Genomic DNA, 23,259 nt, shown 5'->3' on the forward strand with positions numbered 1-23,259 from the left:
TTGATTAGAATCTGGGAGACCCATATTTGAATCCCTCCCCCACTCTCCCATGGTTTTCAAAGTAACCTTGCATCAGTCACACAGTCTCAGTCTAACCTACCTCACACAGTAGTTGTGATGAGAAAAAGGAAGGAATAACAATGTAAACTGCTTCTGGCCCCCACTTGAGAGAAAGACAGATTATAAAGTAAACAAATAAGGTACTTTTGCCAAAACAGCAAAACGCAAACAATCCTGAATGTGCATCTGTTCATCCACACCAAAACCAGTACAGCCGCATCCAACTTTTCTTCAGGTATGACAGGATAGACCCATATTAGTTGGGGATACAATTAAATTTTAGTATACATGACTTTAAAAATGAGTCAAAAATTAAGCATAAATATCAACTGGAAAAGCACATTAAATTAAAAGGTTTATTGATTTAAGTACATGAAACAGTATACTGGTTGTCAGTTGTCACATATTAGATCATTAAGCATTATTTTATTCTGCAGTGTTAATCATAACATGCTGAAGATTTCAAAGTTAAGGAAAGTCATTACATATTGTGTTTCAATACTTAAGCGTTTCTGTGGGCATGAAAGGAATACCTAACCACACCACACCACTCCTGTTAACATGTTATGGAAATACCGGTTTGTGATTTGTGGGGTCTCATGAACCACAAACCTTGTTTATCAAACTGGTTTATTTTGTGAGGTACATGATGCAGTAGAACAGCCCTCCTGTAGGCTAGAGATGCCAAACACAGCTGACTCTCCTCTACCTGCCCTCCAAGTTTGGTGAAGATTTTTTATTTATTTATTTATTTTTATTTATTTATTTGGGATTTGTATCCCGCCCTTCCCACAAGTGGCTCAGGGCAGCTTCCAACAACTAATCAACATAAATTTAACAATTTTAAATATAAAACAATTAAATAATTAACATTTAAACATTAAAACCAGTAACATTTCACTTCATAAAACAATACAGCTTAAAACCAATAACATGTCATTTTATATAAACAGATGGCTGGCCAGTTACGTCAAGTTTTATCCCAGCTAGGTGTAGGCTAGCCGGAAGAGGGTCGTCTTACAGGCCCTGCGGAATTGAGCCAAGTCCCGCAGGGCCCTCACCTCTTCCGGCAGCTGATTCCACCAAGTGGGGGCCATAACGGAGAAAGCCCTTTCTCGGGTGACTTTCAAGCGGGCTTCTTTTGGCCCGGGGATAGAGAGGAGATTTTGTGTTCCTGACCTCAGTGCTCTCTGGGGAACATGTGGGGAGAGACGGTCCTTCAGGTAGGCAGGTCCCAGGCCATATAGGGCTTTAAAGGTAATAACCAGCACCTTGTACCGGACTCGGTACATCACTGGAAGCCAGTGCAGAGTCCGAAGACCCGGCCGAATGTGTCCCCTCTTTGGGAGACCCAATAACAGCCGGGCCGCGGCATTCTGCACCAGCTGCAGTTTCCGAGTCCGGGACAGGGGCAGCCCCATGTAGAGGGCATTGCAGTAGTCCAACCTCGAGGTGACCGTAGCATGGATCACTGTTGCTAGGTCGTCACGCTCCAGGAAGGGGGCCAGCTGCCTTGCCCGCCTAAGATGAAAAAATGCGGACTTGGCAGCGGCTGCTATCTGAGTTTCCATCTTTAAGGAAGGCTCCAACAGCACCCCCAAGCTCCTGACTCTGTCCGCCGCCATCAGCGGCGCACCGTCAAAAGCTGGCAGGGGGATCCAAGCAAAGGATGGAAATCAGGAGGGCTAAGCTGCAGCCCCCCCAAAGCAGGTGCCTCCAGGAAATCACAACCACAGGATCAGGAAAAGTGTGTCAAACAGCGCCCCTGCAAGCTAGAGACATCTAACTCACAGACCTCCCTGGGGATGCCCCTCTACTGGCCCTCCTAATTTGGTGAGGGCTTGGGGGAGGGGCAGAATACTGCCTGCCTCCTCGTCACAGACATTGTTGCTGCAGATGGGCAATCTTTGTTCTCTGACCCAAGAGGCAGTCACCCACCCATCTCCCCTGATGACAAGGTTTTTTTGGGGGGGGCGCGGTCCACCACACTCCCCCTCAAGACCAGGAGGTGGTCCACCTCATTGCGGAGATGGATTCTGGGGGTGACCAACCCTTCCTCAGGCCCGGGAGGTGGTCACTCAGGTACCTCCTGTACATGGGGAAACCTTGGGTGCTGTCAAACAAGCTTGCTCGTTGGCTTGACAAGACAGAGGTTTCTATTTGTGGATGTCAGTTCACAAGGTGAGTGTTGCACTATGAAGTAGATCTTGCTTCATGAAGTGTGAGATAGGTGTTTTGTTATAAAATGGATGCTGTTTGGGTTGAGTGTTGGTTCTACCCACCCTGAACCAGCAGACAGGGATGTGTGAACCCAAACAAAAGGAATTACTATTTACAGCTACAATGCCCTCAATGAGGGAGCAGGCTGGAACACCAATTCCATTGAGACAATGATCATGAAGAGATGGATGTGGGGGAGAGACTGGAAATGCCAATTCTTGGGGTGGGGGACACAAGTCATGAGGAGGCAGATGTGGATGGAGGAGGCTGGAAGTGTCAATTCTTGGTGGCACACAACTCATGAGGTGGTAGACATGGACAGGGCAAAGCTGGAAGCAACAGTTCTTAGTGGGATACAACTCATGAGGAGGAGGTGTTCACAAATCCCAATGAGGGTTACCATGGCACAGCAGCCCACAAGCACAAGGGAGAAAGGCCCTTTAACATGGAAATATAGCCCTGGGTGGGAGTGGTCACAGCCAGAATCCATCTTCCTAACAGAATGGGGGAGGGGAGGCTAGTAGTGACAATTCTTGGTGGGTCACAAGTCGCGAGGAGACAGATATTGCTGGAGTGAGGCTGGAAGAGCCAATTATTGGGGGGACAGAAATCATGATGGATGTGGGGAAGGAGGTCCTGGCTCTTTACTCCCCAAGGTCCAGAGACGTGTTTTGTTATAAAGTGGATGCTGTTTGGTCCAGAGACAGGTAGCTCAGCAGGAGGAGGTTGTCCTTGTGGAGGGTCAACTCATCCACCAGGGCCCGGTCTAGGCATGAGTAGTGGGTGTTGAGGATGTCCCAGAGATGGGAGAACACCCTCACTCTAGATACTGCTGGGGGGGGGGGGCACAGAGGAGACTCATGGCCATGCAGGACAGATCAAGCCATTCAGTGAGTCCTCCACCGGGGCCTCCCCAATGCCAGCAACCTCACAGTTCACCTATGAGGATCAGTATTGGAATCCTTCCTGGTTGGACTCTTGGTGTCTGAGGTGCTCCTCTTCCACCCCATTCCCTCTGCTGCAGCCTCCACACTACTTTGCAGAGGTCCGGTCTTCATTGCAGGAGCTCCACATTATGGAAAGTTATGCTGACCTTCATATGGCAGGGGTGGAAATGCAGGCCATTCTGTACTCTCCCTCCTTGAAGAGAGGAAGCCACCAGGGAGCCACGCCCACCAGCAACTTCTCTGCCATGACCCTGACTTTCAGGAGAAGAGCAGCCCCCGGCTCCAGTGTAGAGGACGGTGCCCAGTCCAGCCTGCAGATCAAGGAGGACGTCTTGCCCCAGGCTGACCACATGGGAGCAAAGGACATTGGTGGCTTCAGGACACACGATTTGGGAGAGAGTCAGCCAGTCATTGGAGGGTATGCTGAGCTCCTGTTCCCTGTGCAGGATGAACATGGAGATTACATCTTTCATTGCACTCTTCTGTTCACCCAGACACACAATCATTGCCTAGGTGGAGTTCCAGCAAGTAGGGAAGTTCTGTATGAGCTGATGTTCAGGTTCCCACCATAAACACACACACCTCTGTCTCTTGCGCAGCTGGCAGGCAGATTTGACACTGCAAGAGAAGTGAGCAGCCAAACACTGGCAGGTCTCCAACAAGGAGTGCATTTCAAGTGTGGCCACATCCCAAGTGAGCGTGACACTGCTCCTCAGCCAAGAGCATCCCTCACCATCAGGTGCAGTGTATGTACCACACAGACAATGTCCTTGAGTCACACAGCCTTCACTACTACCAGGATGTTGGCATTGATATCTGTGACCATGTAGCCATAGATGATGTCACCCATGCCAACCCACTTGCTCAAGCTAATGTGGATCGTGGCAGCAATGTTCTTGGCTGTGTGGTCTGCATCCATCCCCTGAACATGGAGCAAAACCACTTTGCAGCCTGGCAGCAGGACTGTCCGTCTCCACCTGGGGCCCTAGTCTTACCCCGGCAGTCTGAAAGTCTTCCAGTAGCTGCCAGTGGACAGTGAGGGAGAAGTAGCCATGCTGCTGGCTGTTCAAGAGGTCTGCTATAAAGTGCATGGTCTGCCCTTCCATTCTGGAGAGCTCGGCCTTGACCATCTCCACCACAGAGTGGTGAATGGAGGGCAAGACTAGCTGGCTCAGGGTCCTCTGCAAGGGGATGGAATACCATGGAGTAATGTAGCACAACAGCCAGCAAAAGGCCACATCTTCCATGAAGGACAAAGGTTGGCCATCCATGGCAACCATCTCACCAATGAGGCCAGTGTGCCTCCTGCTCAGCAGCACCAATGTCCCTGTGGGAATAACCTCTGGAGGGTGGCCTGCCTGGAAGTTCCACTCCCATCCACAGCACCCTCAGTGTTAGTCTTTTTGCTAGGAGGAGACGCCCACTTCTGCCCTCTTCCTGCTGAGACAAAGGGGCCTCTTCTCCCTACTGGATGTTACTTTTTCCCCTGAAGGAAACAGAATTGGAAGTGCCCTTTGCAGGCACCTGAAAAGAGGGGAGGATAAGTGATGGGTGCTTGAGCCCCTCCACATCTGGACATTGCATACTTGGCACTCTGCCACATAGTGGTTGTTGGGAAGGATGCAGAAATGTTCCCAAATCATGGGCTGGAAACAGGGACCCAAAATTGGGGCAGGTGGGAGGCTTCACCATTGCAGTCTGGTGCTGGGCTGGGAGGACTGATGGAAGGGTGGACTCAAGGTGGTAGCAGCCCCAAGGAGTTGCCGTATGGAGAAGCTAGGTGTTTCCCACCACCACCTGATTCACCATTCTCAGATTCCTCCTCTGCAAACAGTTTTAGAAAGTGCTGTGGTTTGGACAGTGCTAATAGCTCTCCTGCCTCTGAGTCCATCCCCAAGAACACATCAGGCAAAAAAGGCTCTGCCTTTGAGATCCCTGGTGACACCCCAGTATAACTGGGCACCAGTTGGCTTGCACTCTCACCCTCATGGCACAGAGGGTTGTTTTCTTGGCTTGAACAAAGGAACAGGTGGTGGCTCAGAGCCCTGAGCCCACCAGACACCACCATGGTTGGGTTCAGGTGTTCAGAAATCTCACTGAGGTGGAGTGTGTGGGTTCTCAGTCAAGGAACTCACTGGCTGAGCCCCTCTGCTTGGCTTCAACAGAAGGACAGGTGCCTCAGAGCCCTGAGTAAGCAGCAAACACCCCCAACCCCACAGTTCACAGTACTGAGGAATGATTTCCAGATCCCTTCCCTCTCTACTCTCCCTCTCTGCCTAACTGCCTGCTGCCAAGTAAAAACAGCTGCATGTGAGCTAAAGGTATATATCCATTCTACTTAGCTCTCCTAAGAATGGGAGCTTTCTTGTTGGCAACCAGCACTGTCTGCCAAGCTTTGGAGGGCCACTACTGGTGTTTCCAGGGCTGCAAAAGTCCACCCCCTTGTTGCTTTGGCAATTAATTGATTGGCACCAGCATGTCTGCCTCACAAACCACTGACATGAACCTCACTAACCTCAGTTTAAAAAAATGTCAGTCTGTGGGAGGTTTGTGAGAGATGCAGTTGCACAAACCACAGCTCACAAACTGGGCAATTTTCTTGACAAATTTAGGTTCATGGTGAGGTTTGTACCCATCCCTCGTTGCAACTATCCTGACCTGGATGACCCAGTCTAACTCAGTTTCATCAGATCTCAGAAGTTAAGGAGGGTTGGTACATGGATGGGAGACCACCAAAGAAGACCAGGATTGCTATCCAAAGGCAGGCAATGGCAAACCACCTCTCATCTCTTGCACTGAAAATCCTCTGGGGTTGCCATAGTTCAGTTGCAACTTATTAGCACTTCCACCAATTGCAATGGTTAGACAGAACAATAGGATTTAATTTTGTTCATATCCTTGAGGCAGAAATAGGCTGGCCCAGCCACACTAGGAGCTTCATAGCTGAGCCCAAGTTTCCTCAACTGGCATATTCTTGAGTAAATGGGACATACCTTACTACTGAAGGGACAAGACTGAAAGTTAAAATTGCTGCAAGATCTTTCATGCACATTTATACAAATCAAAAAGAAGCATACTGGCTGTTTTCATTCATGTATTGATTTTCCCCTGAATTTTCTGCATGTAGTGAATAGATAAGCAGTTTTGCAAATAGCCTTCATACTATGATTTACTGAACTCCAAAGGAAAAAAGAACCAGTCTAAATAGCTTTTACACCAGTTTACTAAAATCCAAAGGAAAAAAAGGACCCAGTCTTTGTAAGCAAGACAAGACCATTCCAGTTTCTCACATGTGCAGGGCAACCCCTCTGGCACTGCCAAGGACTAGTGCTTTATCAGCACAAGGAAAGAGTCCTAAATCTGGTTCAGAAACACCAACTGCACCCCACACATCAATAAGAATACTCATTCTCAACCTTTTCACAGTTATTGTGTCCAGGTGACAGTTCCCAGAACAAGAACATGAAAATGCATTTTTGTTCACTGTGATTTCATCCAAACATGGTGATATTCACTTGCTCAGAATTCCCCAGGATGTTGATGCGAACATGCTACGATTTCTGTACTCCAGCATTTGATCACTGCTACCATCTCAGTCAGGATACGCTGCTGACACTTTTGAAGAACTGCTGTTGATATCAAGATATCAACACTGATTCAGGTTAACATTTTGTTATTTGAATTTGTTTTTATCCAAGTGTCTTCTGTGGAATATTCAAAGGATAGCAAATGCCTAGTATACTATTCCTTTTCAAGTCAATTATGCTAGGCTGCTTCTTTCTCCTTATCTCACAATGGCAAATGGGATGTTCCAACAGCTAGCATAAATTAGTATGTACTCTCCTCCATCAAGGAGTTCTCAAAGATTTTTGCAAGAGTCAAGTACCGAGCATTTCAATCTTACAACTGTATGAGACATGAACTTTCTGTATAAGAACCATAGAAATTTACACATGCACACCTGGCCAAGCACACACGGACCCAGGAAGACCTCTATCCATTCTATCACCTACCACAGTCCTAGAACTGTGTTGGTCAAGCAAGGAAAGAGACATCACAGACTTCAATGAAAAGAGAAACTAACTGGATTCACCCACCATGGCTCATTTCTCAGTCCTTCGAGAATTACAAAAAAGGCAAGCTTATAAATGTTTTAAAATAAAACAATTCGGCAAAAGAATCTATAAGGAAAAGAATTATGAAGCATCTGTGCATCATACCATATCCAACACAATCCTTAACAGTGGAAGCCAAGCCACCCACAGTCAACATTGAGAAGGCCTTATTCCCTCAACTGTATTCCAGATTGCTACATATGTACTTAACACTTATCTGTCCATGTTCCTTCTTCACCATTTCTTGATATCGGTCTAGAATGTGATGGTTTCCCAGACTCTCAAAGGCCACCAACTTTATTTCTTCTTCCCTACTTCCCACTACCATGGAAGACAATACTCTGGCAGAACAAGAAGTACAAGGGATGCTTTTAGAAAATCCAGCCTCATCCCCAAAACCAGACCCAGCAACCAGGCTCAGAGAAGAGGTGCGTAATGCTATACTCACTGCATTAATGCAAAACCTTTATCTCCAACCCTGATCTATGAATTCAATTCTGAAGATGGCCCCAGAATGTGAATCAAGAAATCTGCAAAATACAGGGTGGGGGGACCCTTGCACTGCACATGGCCCTAACAACTTGGGACAGCACCCAGGTTTACAGAAAAGTCTGGAGGAATGGGGAAAATAGTCAGAGGGTTAAAATCCCTCCACCAAAAAGAAAACTGTCAAAGAGAATACCACCAATGAGATCTCGCAAAATCATGGCTGGTGACTCCACTAAAACAGGAGACTTCAGTCTGGAAAGGCACTGAAAACAGCAATTGTGAGGTGAGAAGAAACCAAGAAGCAGGAAGAGGAAAGCAAGAAAAGGAGATCAAATAATTTTATGTATTTACTTCATTTCTCATGAGCATCTCTCACTGAGCTACAGAAGGACTACAGGAAGAACACAGGTTTTAATGTCAATTATTTATTTTATTTAGATTTTTATTCCACCCTTCCCACAAGTGGGCTCACCATTTCCTGCTATCAGTCTAGAATGTGATTTCTAACAACAGATTTCTAAGTAACAAAGGCTATATATTTCCATCTTTATTGTAATGAAAATTCTCACCAACACTTTGCAGTATGAATGGAGACTGTAATGGTTATTTCACATTTTATGCTGACAAAGGAATAGCTATGGAAAAATCCAAACATGTCAGTTTATACCTGCTATAAGTTCCGGCTTGAAAAATCATCAACTCAAAAAGTTGATTTGTTGTGATTTTGCCAGCACACTACAAGATACCACACAAAATATATGCATCGGAACTTCAAGTTCTCCTCAAATAAGTTATGCACTGTGCCCTCCTGTTGCAAAGTTCTAAGTAGCTTACATCCAGGAGACAGCCCATTTTATCACCAACATTTTCAGATCTTGATAGCAGTGAAAGTCTTCTGAGTAGCAGAACACAAATACTGATTAAGTATATCAGTGCAATTTCACCTGTTCAACATGTAATAAAACATTCATAACTTTCAACATCTTTTATCTTGAGAGCAACTATAAGACTGATTATTCTTTCAATAGCAAAAAAAATGTGCTTTATGGCCTCTTTACCTTTATGAAAAGTTATTTTCAGTTCTTCACATCTGGACATATGTGAAATCACACTTATTGTAGTATATTGTTCCTCTCACCTTTCTATACTAGTAAGTGCTAGAATTAAGACAATTCAACTTTCTAGATACAAGTCAGCATGGCTGCTGCTAACAACACTTTTGAGACTAACAAAATAACAATGGATAACAAGTTACCTATTCTACATACCTTTTGCATAACACTGTCTTCATAACATCTATCATAATCAGGCTTCTCATCAGGAAAGTTCTGTTTTAACTTAAGATCCACTGTTGAACTATTGAAAAGTTATTCCTCTTCAGCTACACTTGATTTTGAAGCTTCATAGGAAGTTTGTTCTACAGAGTGATCACATGCAGCTGGAAGCAATATGCTTGACTTTAGACTATCTTTAGAAGCTGTGAAGTATTCTGGGTTTGATATGGGTGCATTCATCATTTCCATCAATAATGGAAGAAAAGAAACATCTTTTTTCAAATCATGTGACTCAAGGTACTAAGAAATAGCTAAAAAACACCATTGACAAACAGATAGTGGCTCCAATGAAAGGCAGAAGAACTTTAATTACTTCAGTACAAGAACAGTACAAGAACAGGAAGAGTCCAGTTCTCTTTACATACTTTATATTCCATTATTAGCTCCTTGAACATAGTTCAAGAAAGCAGCAAAAGGAATACGTTAATAACTTTATTTTGATCAAGCCAGATTGCCTATTATTCTTTGTATATAAGTTCTCTCTTAATGATGGCCCTTCAGAACACCATTCACTGAATCCAGGGGTGTCGAACTCATTTGTTATGAGGGCCGGATCTGACATAAATGAGACCTTGTTGGGCCAGGCCATGTCAGGCTGGGCCATGTGTGTACCTATTTAAGATTAGGTAGCAGAGATATAAATTTTATAAAGAACACAGACAAAAACAAATATATTTCTTTAAAAACTTAAAACATTGCCAATCATTGGTCTTAAAGATGCTTTCTTTGTATTTCTCCCATGGGATCCAGGTAACTGGGCAAAGGAAGCTCTGGCTCTTTCCTTCCTTCCCCAGGGGACTGGGGGGGAGGAGCCTCAGCCAATAGAGGGAAGAGGGACTTGGCTCAATAGCTCTACTGTGCAACTGAGAGAGCCTGGCAAAGCAAGCTATTCCTCCCCCCCTTGAACATATGAAGCTGCCTTATACTGAATCAGACCTTTGGTCCATCAAAGTCAGTATTGTCTTCTCAGACTGGCAGTGGCTCTCCAGGGTCTCAAGCTGAGGTTTTTTCACACCTATTTGCCTGGACCCTTTTTCGGAGATGCCAGGGATTGAACCTGGGACCTTCTGCTTCCCAAGCAGATGCTCTACCACTGAGCCACCGTCCCTCCCCAAGGGAGGAGCCTCAGTCAATGGAGAAAACAGAGGTTTTGCTCTGTAGCTCCTGCACAATTGAGCAAGCTTTGCAAAGCAAGCTGTGATGCAGAAGGAAGCAAAAGACAGGGAAAAGGAAGCAGATGACAGCCAGTTGCTCAGGGGCCTGATTCAACCCCCATACTGCATGTTTGACACCTCTGACTGAAACTGAGCAATAACTGGATTAACTCAAGGTACGACAAAGTCATGGACTTTTTTATCTTATATTCTAATAGTAAAGCATGACCCATCTGTGGATAATTAAATCTGTAGATCACAGATACATGGACAGATGGGAAATTCCCCTCCCCAAGCTGTGAGACCATTGAGGTCTCCTTGAAGGAAACACAGAAGGAGGCTGAGCAATCCTTCTGTGGAATGGAGAAGGTAGGAAGGCAGAGCTCCAAGGATTGGGTGGGGGGAGAGACAAGCAAAATATTGATAGAGTAGAGTCATGAGGATAAGGTGTGGGAGGATAAGGGTAGAGTCATGAGGATAAGGTGTGGGAGGGAGTGGAAAAGGAGGAAAGACAAGTGGTGGCAGCACTGAGGATGGGGTAGAAAAAGCAGCAAAGGGATGGGGTGGGGGAGAAAGGAAAGGCAGGGGAAATGGGATTCCTCATCTCCACAAGTCCCTTACAGGTCCTCATTTGCATATGCCTAAAGTGAACAGGTAAAGAATTCTAAGACATGCTTACATATTTTTCAATAGTTATGTTGCACTTTATCATACTATCATATAATGCCTGATCAAGACTTTTCAAATTTAAAATGTTCCTCTGTATCAAAGCCTTCTTTTTAAATTCCATGAACAGAAAACCTTTGGCAGTGTTGGTACTTTAGCTACATAAAGTAAAACAGAGCAGTTTTTGCAATACAAATAATTTAAAAGCAAAGATGAAGACCTGCTCATTCAGGAACCTTGCAAAAAACATTACTAATTTGAAGAATATGCATAAGCTAAAGTTCAGTAGTGGTGCCCCCTCTGAAAGATATAATTTGATAGCTCTGAGATCGGCACTGTTAATGTGCAGAGATGTAGGGTGGCAAGCTTTTCAGTACAGTAGTAAGCTGTTCATTTCTAAACATTATTGCATACAATCAACAACACTGAATAGCTGTCATTCCTAATACATTATTAGGGATGTTTGACATTATTAGGCACATTTGACAATTTGTAATGATTGTTTTTCAGATGATTACTCAACTGAATTGTGAGAGAGTACATTTATGCTTACTGATTTGTAAATGGTGGGGGGTTGAAACAAAAGCAAAAATACATACAATAATCCAAATTTAAAAAATTATTAATTTTGTTGATGTGGATTTGACCTACACAGTCAAACTAAAGTATCTACTTATGTCTCCTCTCACATAGTAGAATAGATAGTTCAATATCAGTTTGGTAGTTGCAATAACAAGTATTGTTAAGTGATCAGGTGACTCAGTAACATTCAAGGATAGAGATACATTTGTTGAAATATCAGTGGACAACCACACCACATATCAGATTTTTTAGGGAGATGCTAAAATGTGTCACTTTTTGGTGCTTTTCTTAAATACAAACAATGCAATGAACTTCTATGGTATACTTTTTTTTTGCATTATAATTATTCCCGTAGTAATAATAATAATTTCACATGAATCATTAAATGTCAGTATATATTATTTCAACCCCATATGATCCCCCACATGACCATCCAAGTATTTGTTACTATTAAGACATAAGGTTCAGATGAGTACTTTTAAAATTTGATTACTAAAATCACAAATATTTACAAAATTTATATGCCACCTTTCTTCCCAATGAAAATCACAAAGATGGCTAACAGTTACAAGAAAACAAATAAAACATCTAAGTTAAAAAGGAAAGCCAAAACTTATTTAAATATATATGTATAGGTGTGTATATAAAATTTATATTTTATTTAGATCATATCACACTATTCAGAGCACCAGAAAATTTTCTAATTTTTCAGAAACATCAGGATCACCACTGATGTGCTCTTCTAAACAGCTGCTGTTGTACTTAATTTAACTATTTATGTTCCTGTTTTTATTCTGTTGGGAATTACCGTAAGCTTCCATTGAGACATTAACATGGTGCCCGTAAGTACATCTCTTAGTGCCCACCAAGTTTTTCAGAAATTAGATAGGGCCACTGTTAACACAGGGCTTATTGCTGGCTGCCCTCATTCAAATCAAAGTGCTTTCAATTAAAAGAGCAGGGGGACTGGTAAATATGTCAGCTTTCCTTAAGTTAATTTGCAGTTCCATTCTCCCTTCAAGCTTTCCTTCTTCCCAGGAGATGTTGAGGACATATGCCATGTTCTTATAAGTTACTTAGAAACAAGCTTTAACTACTTACACATTTTCTTCTCATCTACTATAGGAACCATCTCCCAAATCCCGCAAAGCTCTACTTATCCTAGAAAACGTCCAATAGTGGTGTGCCAATTGTTGACTTCTAATTATTCCTTCATAGAGAACAAAAGAGTGAGTGGGGCTTAGTTGTACTCTTACCTGGATTGCCACTCTGGCTTTCTCTCCCATGGGAAAGGCAGTGGACTGAACTTAGTTCCTACCTTAATGGGGACCTAGCAAGCAGTTCATTATAGTTAATTACTCATTTCCATCCTCTTTGATGCAGAAAGTATTGGAACAGAGCCATATCTTCAGTCTTGCTAGACTTTTATTTATTGATTTTTAGACACCCAACCCCACAAGTGGGTTCACTGCCATCCCTGCTCCCCTGAGAACAAAGTCCCATCACTTCTGCCTAAATTGCAAATGCACCACAGTATTGGCTACTTTCAGGATTTAATTTAAAACACGTTTAATACATTTTTAAAACACCAGTTTTAAATTATGACTAAAAACTGACATATGTAGCTGCATGAGCTAAATTAGTTTTTGTTTTCCATACCATTACCTCAGAGCATAAACAAGACTTACTGCAGTGAATACTGTAAAGTTTTAGCTCTTTCATTCTGTTACCTATGTAACAACAGGACCTTTTGTGTTCATTCCACACATGTGAAGATTATAGGGACCTCTCAACTCTGAACACACACTTTCAGCAGCCAGTAAGCCAAAACAGTTACATCATCACTAATTTTGTTGTCTCTTCCTCCTTTACAACCAACTATTTTCACCTTACATTTTACATTCCTGAGCTACCAAGAGGAAGGGCAACAAAATGGCTCAGGAATCCATATTCAAGGACCTTTCTCATCTTATTTATTTCAATTTAGAGCCCACTTTCCCTGGAACCAGCTCAGAGCACATAACAATTTTAAAAACATACATTCCAAAAACCTTCAGAATATTACATAACTAATTTCAGTTAAAACACTAAAAATAACTACTGTCCAATCTAAGATTTTGTAACACTCATATGAAAGGACAGTATATAGGCATCCAATAAGAAGGGGAAAAGAGAGGAAACGGGGAGAGAGGAGAAGGAGGGCGAGGCCAAAGCTAGATGACACCTGGTGCCCTCAACCATAGGCCTGGCAGAACAACTCTGTTTTGCAGGCCCTGAGGAACTGTACCTATATAAAGTCTTCCCCTTAACAGATCTAAGCTGCTATAATGCTGTTTGGTACCCTCACTTCCCTAAGCTAGACGGCAATAATTCTAGCTAGAGGAGCTAGTCTTTCCTCAGCAGCTTTCACCAGCCAGGGAAGGCAGGGTTTTAAGTTACAAGAAACAGCACATTTCAGACTACACAAACCCACACACAACTGACTTAGACACTGAACTAAGATGACAGACACTGACCCCCACCCCCACCCCAAAAGTAGTGCAGTTGCTAAAGTGTTGGACTAGGATTTAGGAAATCCACTATCCTGCTTCACTCTGTGGTCAACCAGATGCCCACAGAAGGCCTACAAGCAGGACTCAGATGTCTAACTTCCACTTGTTGCTACGCCTACAGCACTGATAATTTAAAGGATTACTGCTACTGAACATACAGGGGCGGTGGCTCACTGAAGAGCCTCTGCTTGGCATGCAGAAGGTCCCAGGTACAATCCCCAACATCTCCAGTTAAAATGACCAGGCAGGAGATGTGAAAGACCATGGCCCAAGACCCTGGGGGAGCACTAGCAGTCTTCAAGAGTAACCAAGCTGGTGAAACACCTATATTATAGTTATAAGAAGGCAAGTGTTCATACCTTCAAAAAGCAAAATCCACCATAATACTGGTGACTGCTTTCAACTTGGTTATCCATTTACAGAGCAATGAAAATTTTATCCAGTACATACAGAACTAGATTTGGGCCAGATATCCAAAGTCAGTCTCTAACAGTCAAAATAAATCTGAGAAATTTCAACTTAACAGCTAATATTATATAACACAAGAAACCTGCTGTGAAGATAGGCCAACATAACCACAGAAAGTCTAGTTCACCCCAGGTCCAAACTCCAAAGTATATTCTAGTCTAGTGCCCAAGTTATTTGCTTTCATTATTACCATCACTCTCCATTTCCTTCCCCACTACTTAAATGGCACCATATTAATAACTTAGAAAAATGTCTAGATATACTCACGCTCCAAGCTCTCTTCCATAATTATAACATAATAATGAGTCTGTACTGCCACCAGCAATGTAATGAATAGCACTGGATAAAGAGCATAACTGTTCTACATTGCAGCATTCAGAGACAGGAAAGAAATCAGAGCACCACATATACACTCATCTTGGTCTGTACTATGGTAGTACTCTTACCCATTATTTTTTCTTGCCCATCACAACTTCAGGTTACCCAACATACCTTCTAAATCCCAGTTGATTCCTAAAATATAGTATCCTTCCTGGACCAACAACCAGTAAAGTAGCAGGGAGTGGACAGTCACATAGGATATCCTGTGCTGAGCAATATCACAAGTCATTCCGTTTTATAGTAATTAGTGTGTCAGAGAAGAATCATGTGAGCTGAATTAAAATTCCTACTCTGATGAAGAGTCTCACTGAAAGACCTCAGGCCAGTCACCATCTCTCAACTTGACCTGCCTTGGGAAGATGAGGATAAATGCAAAAGGGAGAACAAAGTGTGTTATCCTACATTTTTCTGGAGGAAGAGTAGAATAAAAACGTAGATGCTCTTCTTAGAACATTAAGCTGCTATAAACTCTTTTATTTTGTTTTAATTTTCCCAGCATGTTCAAACACACTGTAACCAATAAGCTGTGGAGTCTTGTGAGCAAAAATTCTACTTTGTGCGCTACTGGCATTAAAGTTGTGAGCTAGTGCATACATTAGCATGCTCTGGGGCCATTTCTCCTGAGCTAAGACAAAAATGTGTGAGCTGGAGGCTAAAGAACTGTGAGCTAGCTCACACTAACTCAGCATGTGACCAAGAACTCCTCAACTAGATGTTTGGAATTCAGAACAGTTTAAGGTAAAATACCAAACACACATAGCAAACTTAAGGTTTTATGTACTGAATAATCTTACTGGGTTAAATGAAAACTATTGGCAACCAGTACTGAAAATAGAGGGACTAATCCTGTACTTATACAAAAGTTATTTTCACAAATGATATACATGTTCACAGTTATATATAGTTAAATACATGCAGATATACACGAGTGAATGGTTTTAGGGAGTTAGTACAGAAGCATTCTTAAATAAGTGGGCAGGCAAAATAGGGTATTTAGTGGAAAAGGACAAAGTTTTTCTATGCATGATGTAAAAAAACAAGGGCTGTCTTAAATTTGCTTAAAAGTTACAGTTTTGTACAATAATTTTTTTTTTCTCCTGGGGTGGAGATAACCTAAATTCAGGTAAATGGCAAATAAAAATGCCTAGCATGTGACGCATTAAGGGGAGGGGTTAAAAAGCAGTGATGGAGCTGCTATAGCCGGACAACCCAAGGGTATTTAGAAACAGATAACGATTATGCAAGTGATAAATTAAGCAAAATTCCTACCATACCTTAACTAAACCTTGGGCAACTACATTGCTTGGGGACAAGATGCAGCCCTTGGCACCCTTGGTATAGAGCAGTGATGAAGATCACGGAATGTTGATTCAGGAATTAGCATTAGTTCAGTAAGTTTCTGGATATATTATGAGAGGTCTGACACTTTATTAACAATAGATTACATCATTGTTGCCCATACACAGAGCTCTCTGCAGCCAGGCTCAAGTCAGCTATCAAGATTTACATCAAGTCAGCTACCAACATGTATGTAAGCATGCAGTTGTATGCATGTAAGTATACAGCTACTCAACCTTCTCTTGAATGACAGTGCCAACAGCAATTAATACAAGGATCATGTTCAGTTACATATAGTTATTGTCATAAGGCACACACAAAACACTAGGATACTTATTTCAGAGCAATTTAACTCTGGTGGATTTCTTCAAAATATTCTGGGAACTACAGGTTAGCAAGGGAACAGGAAATTCTGACAGATCTATAGCACCTTGCTACTGCCACCACACCCTTTACAGAATTAATGTACCAAGATATCTTACAGAAGGAAGGGCAATTAATTTAGTTTAAATCTGTGTGAACTTGACGACCTTATTTTCAGAGCACAAATGCAGCCTGGCATACAACCCTCAACACTTTTGGGGTCCCAGCTGTACAACAGCTGTTCAGGTACAGTTAACAGGTCCTTAAAATCAGCCATCTTAAAATCTGCAAAGCAGCATCCTCTAGTTGAAGAAACTGCAAGATTTATGAGGCTGCCCTTTCCCTTCATGTCTTTGATCTTTAAGAGCCTTAGTGGAAGCTGTCCATTTTAAGGTATCCTTTTATTTCAAGCAAAGAGAGATTACAGGTGCTCATAAGGGAAACCTATATAAAGTTGCTCATTTAACTATTTTGCAAAGACCCTTCCCCATGTCACAATTTGGCTCTCAGACACATTCTTTTCCACGACCCTACACCACATGGAAGACAAGTACTGACTCTGTTATAGAACACTATTTTCTAACTCTTATGTGCCACCCGCAATCTTAGACACCAAAGACATATCCCCTCAACACCAGCCCAATTATTACTTATAACAAGAAACAACAATTCACTGTTATGAGGTACCACTTTCTGGGAGAGAACATGGCTTAGTGATAAAGGACCTGCTTTGCTTATAGAAGGTTCTAGGTTCAAACCAAGGACTCTCCAGTTAAAACAAACAATCTCACGTAGCAGCTGCTGTGGAAGTTCACACAAGTAGACTCAAGTCCACAAAAGTTTTTGCTGAAATAATATTTTGTTAGGCTTTTAAGGTGCCACAGGCCTGCTGTTTATTTTTGACAATCAAGGAGTAGACAAGACTGATGGACTAATGGACCAACTCTGTATGAAGCAGCATCACAAATTCTTACTCTTTCAAATACTGGTATTATTTGCATTCCACCTCTCATATACTTTGCCCATTTTATATTTAAAATAACCTACAAGTCTTACATAATGACTAGCTTCATCTTGTCAGATCCCGGAGGCTAAGCAAGGTCTGCCTTGGGCAGTATTTAGATGTGAGACCACCAAAAAACACCCACAGGCAGGCAATGGCAAACCATCTCTGAACATCTCTTGCCTTGAAAAGCCCACCAGAGGTCACCACAAGTCAGCTGTGACTTGACAGCAAAAATATATAAAATAAAAACAATTCTTGTGGTTTCTGTAAGACTGCAAATTATAGCTAGTGTGTGCTAGATTCCCAGTACTACTTTGTTCAGTGGGGCTTATTTCAAACAAACATAGGATTCCTTTGATAGAGTCTGGCTCTCATTTCACTTAGCTGGTCACATCTGCAATTAAAATGAAATCAAATAAAATAAGAACAATTATTGTGGTTTCTATAAAACTGCAAGTTATAGTTTCTATACTACAGTGGTAGCTTTGTAGCTACTTAACTAGCTGCAGTTCTATATATGGCAAGTAACTGCACAGATAATAAACAAAAAAAGCTGAATAGAGGTAAGAACACAGGAGGAAAAAGACATTAAAAATTATCAGGCTATTGAAACAACTGGAGTAGACAGAACACCTGTCAACTCTTGGTAGTCATGTACTAAAAAAACACCATCCTAGAGATGGTTTCTGCTATTTCTCACCCTTCCCCCCATAATCCCAGTTACCTTGTACATAGCACTTTTTTCCAGAAACTTTAGACAACTTTATGTCTTAAAAAGAGCTATAGAAAATGAAGTGCTATTAATAAGTGCTGGTGTGTACTTAAAAGGCCCTGAAGGACATAGCCTGATCCTGTACATGCTTGCTCATATACAAGTACTACTTCGTTCAGTGGGGCTTATTCCAAACAAGCATAGGATTCCCTAAATGCTCTCATTTCACTTAGCAGGTTACATCTGCAATTTTGGAAAGTGACAGTAGTCCCGTTTTCAAGTTTAAGTATACAACTTCCAGCCTCACACCAACCATGCTTCCTCATAAGTAAGTCCCAGTGCTGTAAATGGAGTTTACTCCCATGTGCCCAGAATTGTAGGCAAAAGTTTTGATCCTGCAGAGGTTTCAGCAGACAGAAGGGATACCTGTCCATAAAGTGTAACTATCTTACCCCCCCCCTTCTGAAACCCAAAATGCCCATCAAAATACCATTATTAGGGCACAGAATTAGCAGGGGGGGGGACTGGAAATCTGCAATGGGATAGGAAGTCAATGTAAAATCACACACAACCTCACCAGATACAATCTTCCATGGGATCCGATCCAAACGATAAATAAACTAATTTAAATTGTTGAAGTAATCAAAGATTCCTTCTTAAATATATACACATATTAATGGTGATTACAACTACTGTGATCTAAAGTTATCAGACTTTTAAAATGCAGCTAATTTCTACTACATTCGAAGTACTTTTAAAAAAAGAAATCTTTATTCAACTCACAAAGTTGATATATAGTAAGGACAAAATCTGGAAAAGGATTTTCCTATACAAAATATGCAGGCAATAGTGCCTAAGCCCCAGCTTTCAAAAGCACATGCACACACACACCTCTCCAATCCCAAAAGGAAATATGACCCTGTTTGGAAGACAACTCCTTTATTATGGATTGTAAGGTCCCACCTTCTTTGACACAGAGAATCTAGCTCTTCCTTTTAATCCCCTTTGTCTTTTTTTTAAATGACAGGCCTGATACTGTCACAAAAGTCGATATCTACATGAAGTCAGTGTTAGGGAAATCAGTTTGTCAAAGAAGAATGGGATGTGGCCTTAAATCAATATTAGATCAATACATGCTACTGATGAAAAAGATGGAGAATATTAAGACTGCTTACATTAAGAAAGCCAGAACAAGAATCACTGGTATATGGTTATACTGTCAAAACCAACCTGAAAACAAACGCTAGGAGCGTTCCTGAAATGTATGCCAGACATGAAATACATTTAAACCCACGCCAAGCTTTCATTTCTTTCCTCTGAGTAAATGCGACACAGTCAGGCCTAACATGTAGGCCTCTGTAATACAGACAGGACCTTTGTTCCATACATCGGTGTTTTTCCCTAAAGCCCTTGACAAAACTTTCCACTCTCCCCACCCTAATGTTTTCTTGCTCCTAATCTAAACTTTTTCGAATTCCTGATGTTTTAAAACCCCGCTGCGATTAACCTCCCCCACCCCAACAGGCCATTTGGAGGAAGGAACAATAAAAGTTGTAGGGCAAGCCGATCGGCCTAGAAAGCTGGTGGAAGCCGCGAGATCCGTTTGACTGTTAGTCCCGGACCAGTCGGCAGCGACTCGAAAGACGTCGGGTTGGGGGGTGAGGACAAGGATGGGCAGAACAGAAGAATGTGAATGTCTCAATACGACGCGTTATGCAAACAAGCCACAAGCCAGTCTCTTCTCGAAGGCCCCAGCGACGAGAACCAGCTCTAAAATTACAGGGGTGAAAACAATCTGCTTCGGCGTTGGGATTCAGGACCAAGCGGGACCAGATTAAACAAGCACCCTTTTTACGCTTAGTAGAGTGCAGCTTTCCCCCCCTCCTCCCGGCCCCCCAAAGGCTGGCCAATATGGAGGCACCTGATCATTTAGCATTTCTTCTGTTTTATTGTTGTTGTCGTTATTTAGCTAAAGGGGTTGGACTGTCTGCTCCCCCGCGCTCTCATGTGCATTCAAAGGGGTTCACGGCAGAGCTTTCATCAAGTAAATAACACACCATATATAGAGTCCCCTTGGGAAACCGTGGCGAGAGCGGAGAGAAACCGAGCCGGAGCGAATACAAATCGGGTGCAGTGTCAACACTGACACTGTCCTTTTGTATTTAGCAGTCAAAGCTAATCTTAACCAGTGGAGGGGGAGGAGGAAAGAGCTAGGCCCAAACCACAAAGGGGAGGGGGGGAGAAGATACGTGTGTTCTGTGTTCCTGTGGACACAGGCGTGAAGGTGGGGGAGCAAACTGGCCACACTAACACTCCTTGGTTTGAACCGGGGGTGGGGGGGGGGGAGAGAAAAAAGAAAGGCTGAATCACGATAAGAGTCAAGCAGCCGTTTGGCCATTTTGTCAGCTCCATTTCTGCCACCCTGGCTCCTCTTTCACCACTCCTTTTTTTTCCCCTCCCCATGGGAAGAACCTGATATTTATCACTCCCCACCAGCGAGATAAAAATCTTTCCTGTAGGTGAAGGACTTCCTCAAGCCCGTCCAAGGGCCTCAAATAATCACCACTGCCATATCGTTGTCCCCTCCCCCTACTCCCCCCCCCCACGGGCCCCAGGCCTACCCCAACGACAAGCCTTCGCTGGCATGCTCCACACAACAACCCCGTTCATGACAACCCCTCCATCCACTTTGGAGCCTAACAAGGGACGGGGGGAGGTGATCTGTTTCCCCCTAGAAGCGCAGACGACAAAAACAAGCCCCCCGCGCCCCACCAACCAGAGAGCCCCACAGTACCTAGTTTGTCCCGACGCGGCCTCCGCAAAAGCGCTTCGTGCTTCCTCAGCGGCTCCGGCTCTTTTTCTGTCCTGCCCGGCGCCTCTTCCCTTCAATTATCAGCTGAAGCCGCAGCACCGATCAGTGCGCCGTCTACTTCCGCTCCCGTACCCCCTCCAGCGGCGTAGGGGGAGGCTGGGGACTACTTAACCCCCAGGGGGGCCCGGGGCCCCGCTCTCCCCCCCCCTCGCCAGCAGCGGGTGCTCTGCCCCTAGCCGCCTAGGCGCTCCCTGCTGCTTAGCCGGCAGCCCCCTCCCTTCGTATCGACGGCAGTTCTATCCTTCCCGTCCCCCTCCGCCTGTCTCAGACGTTCCTTGGATGAAAAAGAGGTATCCCTCCGCCGGGGTCGTCACCCCCGGGGTGAACGCAGGCGTTATTCCCCGTGGGTCAGCAAGGCCACAGGTGGTGTCCACGGAGCTGGTTTTGTCTTCTTCAACCGTGGCAATTCAGGGGCTTCTTCCCGTCGTTGCGACAGTAAAGCCCCGTTGACTTGAAGCATTAAGAACTGCGTCTCCTTTAAGAGAGAGGGAGGGCTTCCCGTGACCTCTTCGTATGCCCGCCCCTTCCTGGTTGCCATAGCTACTAGCTGCTGGCGTCCTAAAATGGCGTCTCTTCTCCCAGATGTTTTGTTTGAGGTACGTGGACAAGCCCCGGCGCCCAGCAAGGACTTCTATCAGCTCCTCGTGAATCAAACGAGCGTGAGTAGATTTTACTTGTAATAAATCCGTGGTCGATCCTTTTCTCTGTCTTTGGAAGAAAGACGCGAAAGGGAGCAAAGTACGCATAACTGCGTTTCATACTGAATTAGACCGTTATTCCTGCTCTCGAGTGAAGATTTCACATTGCTACTGCTTAATCCTTTTAACTATGGATGCTAGAACTTTAGGTAATCTACAAATAAAATAGATGCTGTCATCAAGTCATGCATGCATTGAAGGTATTCCTGTTTAGCTATTCTTCAACCAAATTTTCAGATTAACCAATCTCGCAGGATTCTTGTGGGGATAAAATGTGGGTGAGTAGCTATGTATGCTGCCTTGAGCGGGTGGGGTTTTTTTTTAAATTTCAAAAAAGAAATGTAAAATGCTTCAATAGGCATAAAATGGTATAAGCTTAAGTATCCCCCTCCCCAGCAAACTCTATTGCAAGTTTATCGCCTGATCCTTTGCTTATACTGTTGACCCAAAGAGGGAGCAGATAATCATTTTTTCCTGCTCCTCACCTGAAGCCTTCTGGAGTGGCTTCAATTTAATAATGATGATAATAATGATACTGATAATAACAATAACAGCTCCCCAATAAAAGGAGTAATAAAATGGCCATAATTCCAGAGAGGTAACCATGTTAGTCTGTTGCATTCAAAATGAACAGAAGTCTGCTTGTTAGTTTTTAAGGTGATTAGAGCAATGTCAGCTAAATTCAATATAACAATGTATATTGAGAAACCAGCACAAGAAGCAGAAAAGAAAACAGATTAGGATTAACCATTTTTTGTGAAAAGAACTACTTACTGAGATGGAGGGGGATGACTGTTGAACAACATGGAGAATGTTTACTCTTTGCTTTGTAGCATTGTTGCTTGGAAGTAAGTTTATTTGAAAATGAGTAAATGTATTTTGTCCATATTTTGTTTACTTACTCCTAAGGCCTGGAGTGTTGGAAAGCATGTGTGCTGAAGTCTTTTGTAAGGATCTACAAGGTGCAAGAAAACAAGCTTATAATGGCTAATGAAAGTAAGAGCATCCCTGAACTGGAAGCTCCTTTAGGTTTGCTCTCAAAGTTCAATGCAGAGCACTGAAAGACATCATTGAAAGGATCTGCATATGGAAAAAAGCCACAGCTTTGAGCTTTAAGACTATAATGGAAAATTATAACAGCTGAGCATTTAGTAGGGTTGTACATAAACTGTACTATAAACTGTATCTATAGACCAGCTGGGCTCTAATTATATTATATGGGATAGCATATTCTTGTAATTCCATCTCCCACATAAAGTAACTGTGGTGTGTTCATAGTCACATACAATGGTGGCTCCAGCT

At 43.1% G+C, this 23,259-nt stretch overlaps 2 protein-coding genes across 8 annotated transcripts in view; one reads left to right on the forward strand and one right to left on the reverse strand.

Annotated features, from left to right (window-relative positions):
* TRIP12 (thyroid hormone receptor interactor 12) overlaps window positions 1-21,333 on the reverse strand; it is a 112,327-nt gene extending 90,994 nt beyond the window's left edge. For all 7 annotated transcript variants that reach the window (XM_060242272.1, XM_060242270.1, XM_060242269.1 and 4 more), the window contains exon 1: window positions 21,182-21,333. The gene's annotated coding sequence lies outside the window, so the exon portion shown is untranslated. The remainder of the gene's footprint in view (window positions 1-21,181) is intronic.
* Window positions 21,334-21,742: 409 nt separating this feature from the next.
* Window positions 21,743-23,259, forward strand: part of FBXO36 (F-box protein 36) — a 57,838-nt gene continuing 56,321 nt past the window's right edge. The window contains exon 1 of the mRNA XM_060242284.1: window positions 21,743-21,918. Coding sequence (XP_060098267.1) covers window positions 21,823-21,918 — 96 coding nt within the window. The 5' untranslated portion in view covers window positions 21,743-21,822. The remainder of the gene's footprint in view (window positions 21,919-23,259) is intronic.

Source organism: Heteronotia binoei, chromosome 6 (assembly GCF_032191835.1).
Source record: "Heteronotia binoei isolate CCM8104 ecotype False Entrance Well chromosome 6, APGP_CSIRO_Hbin_v1, whole genome shotgun sequence".
Lineage (NCBI taxonomy): Eukaryota > Metazoa > Chordata > Lepidosauria > Squamata > Gekkonidae > Heteronotia > Heteronotia binoei.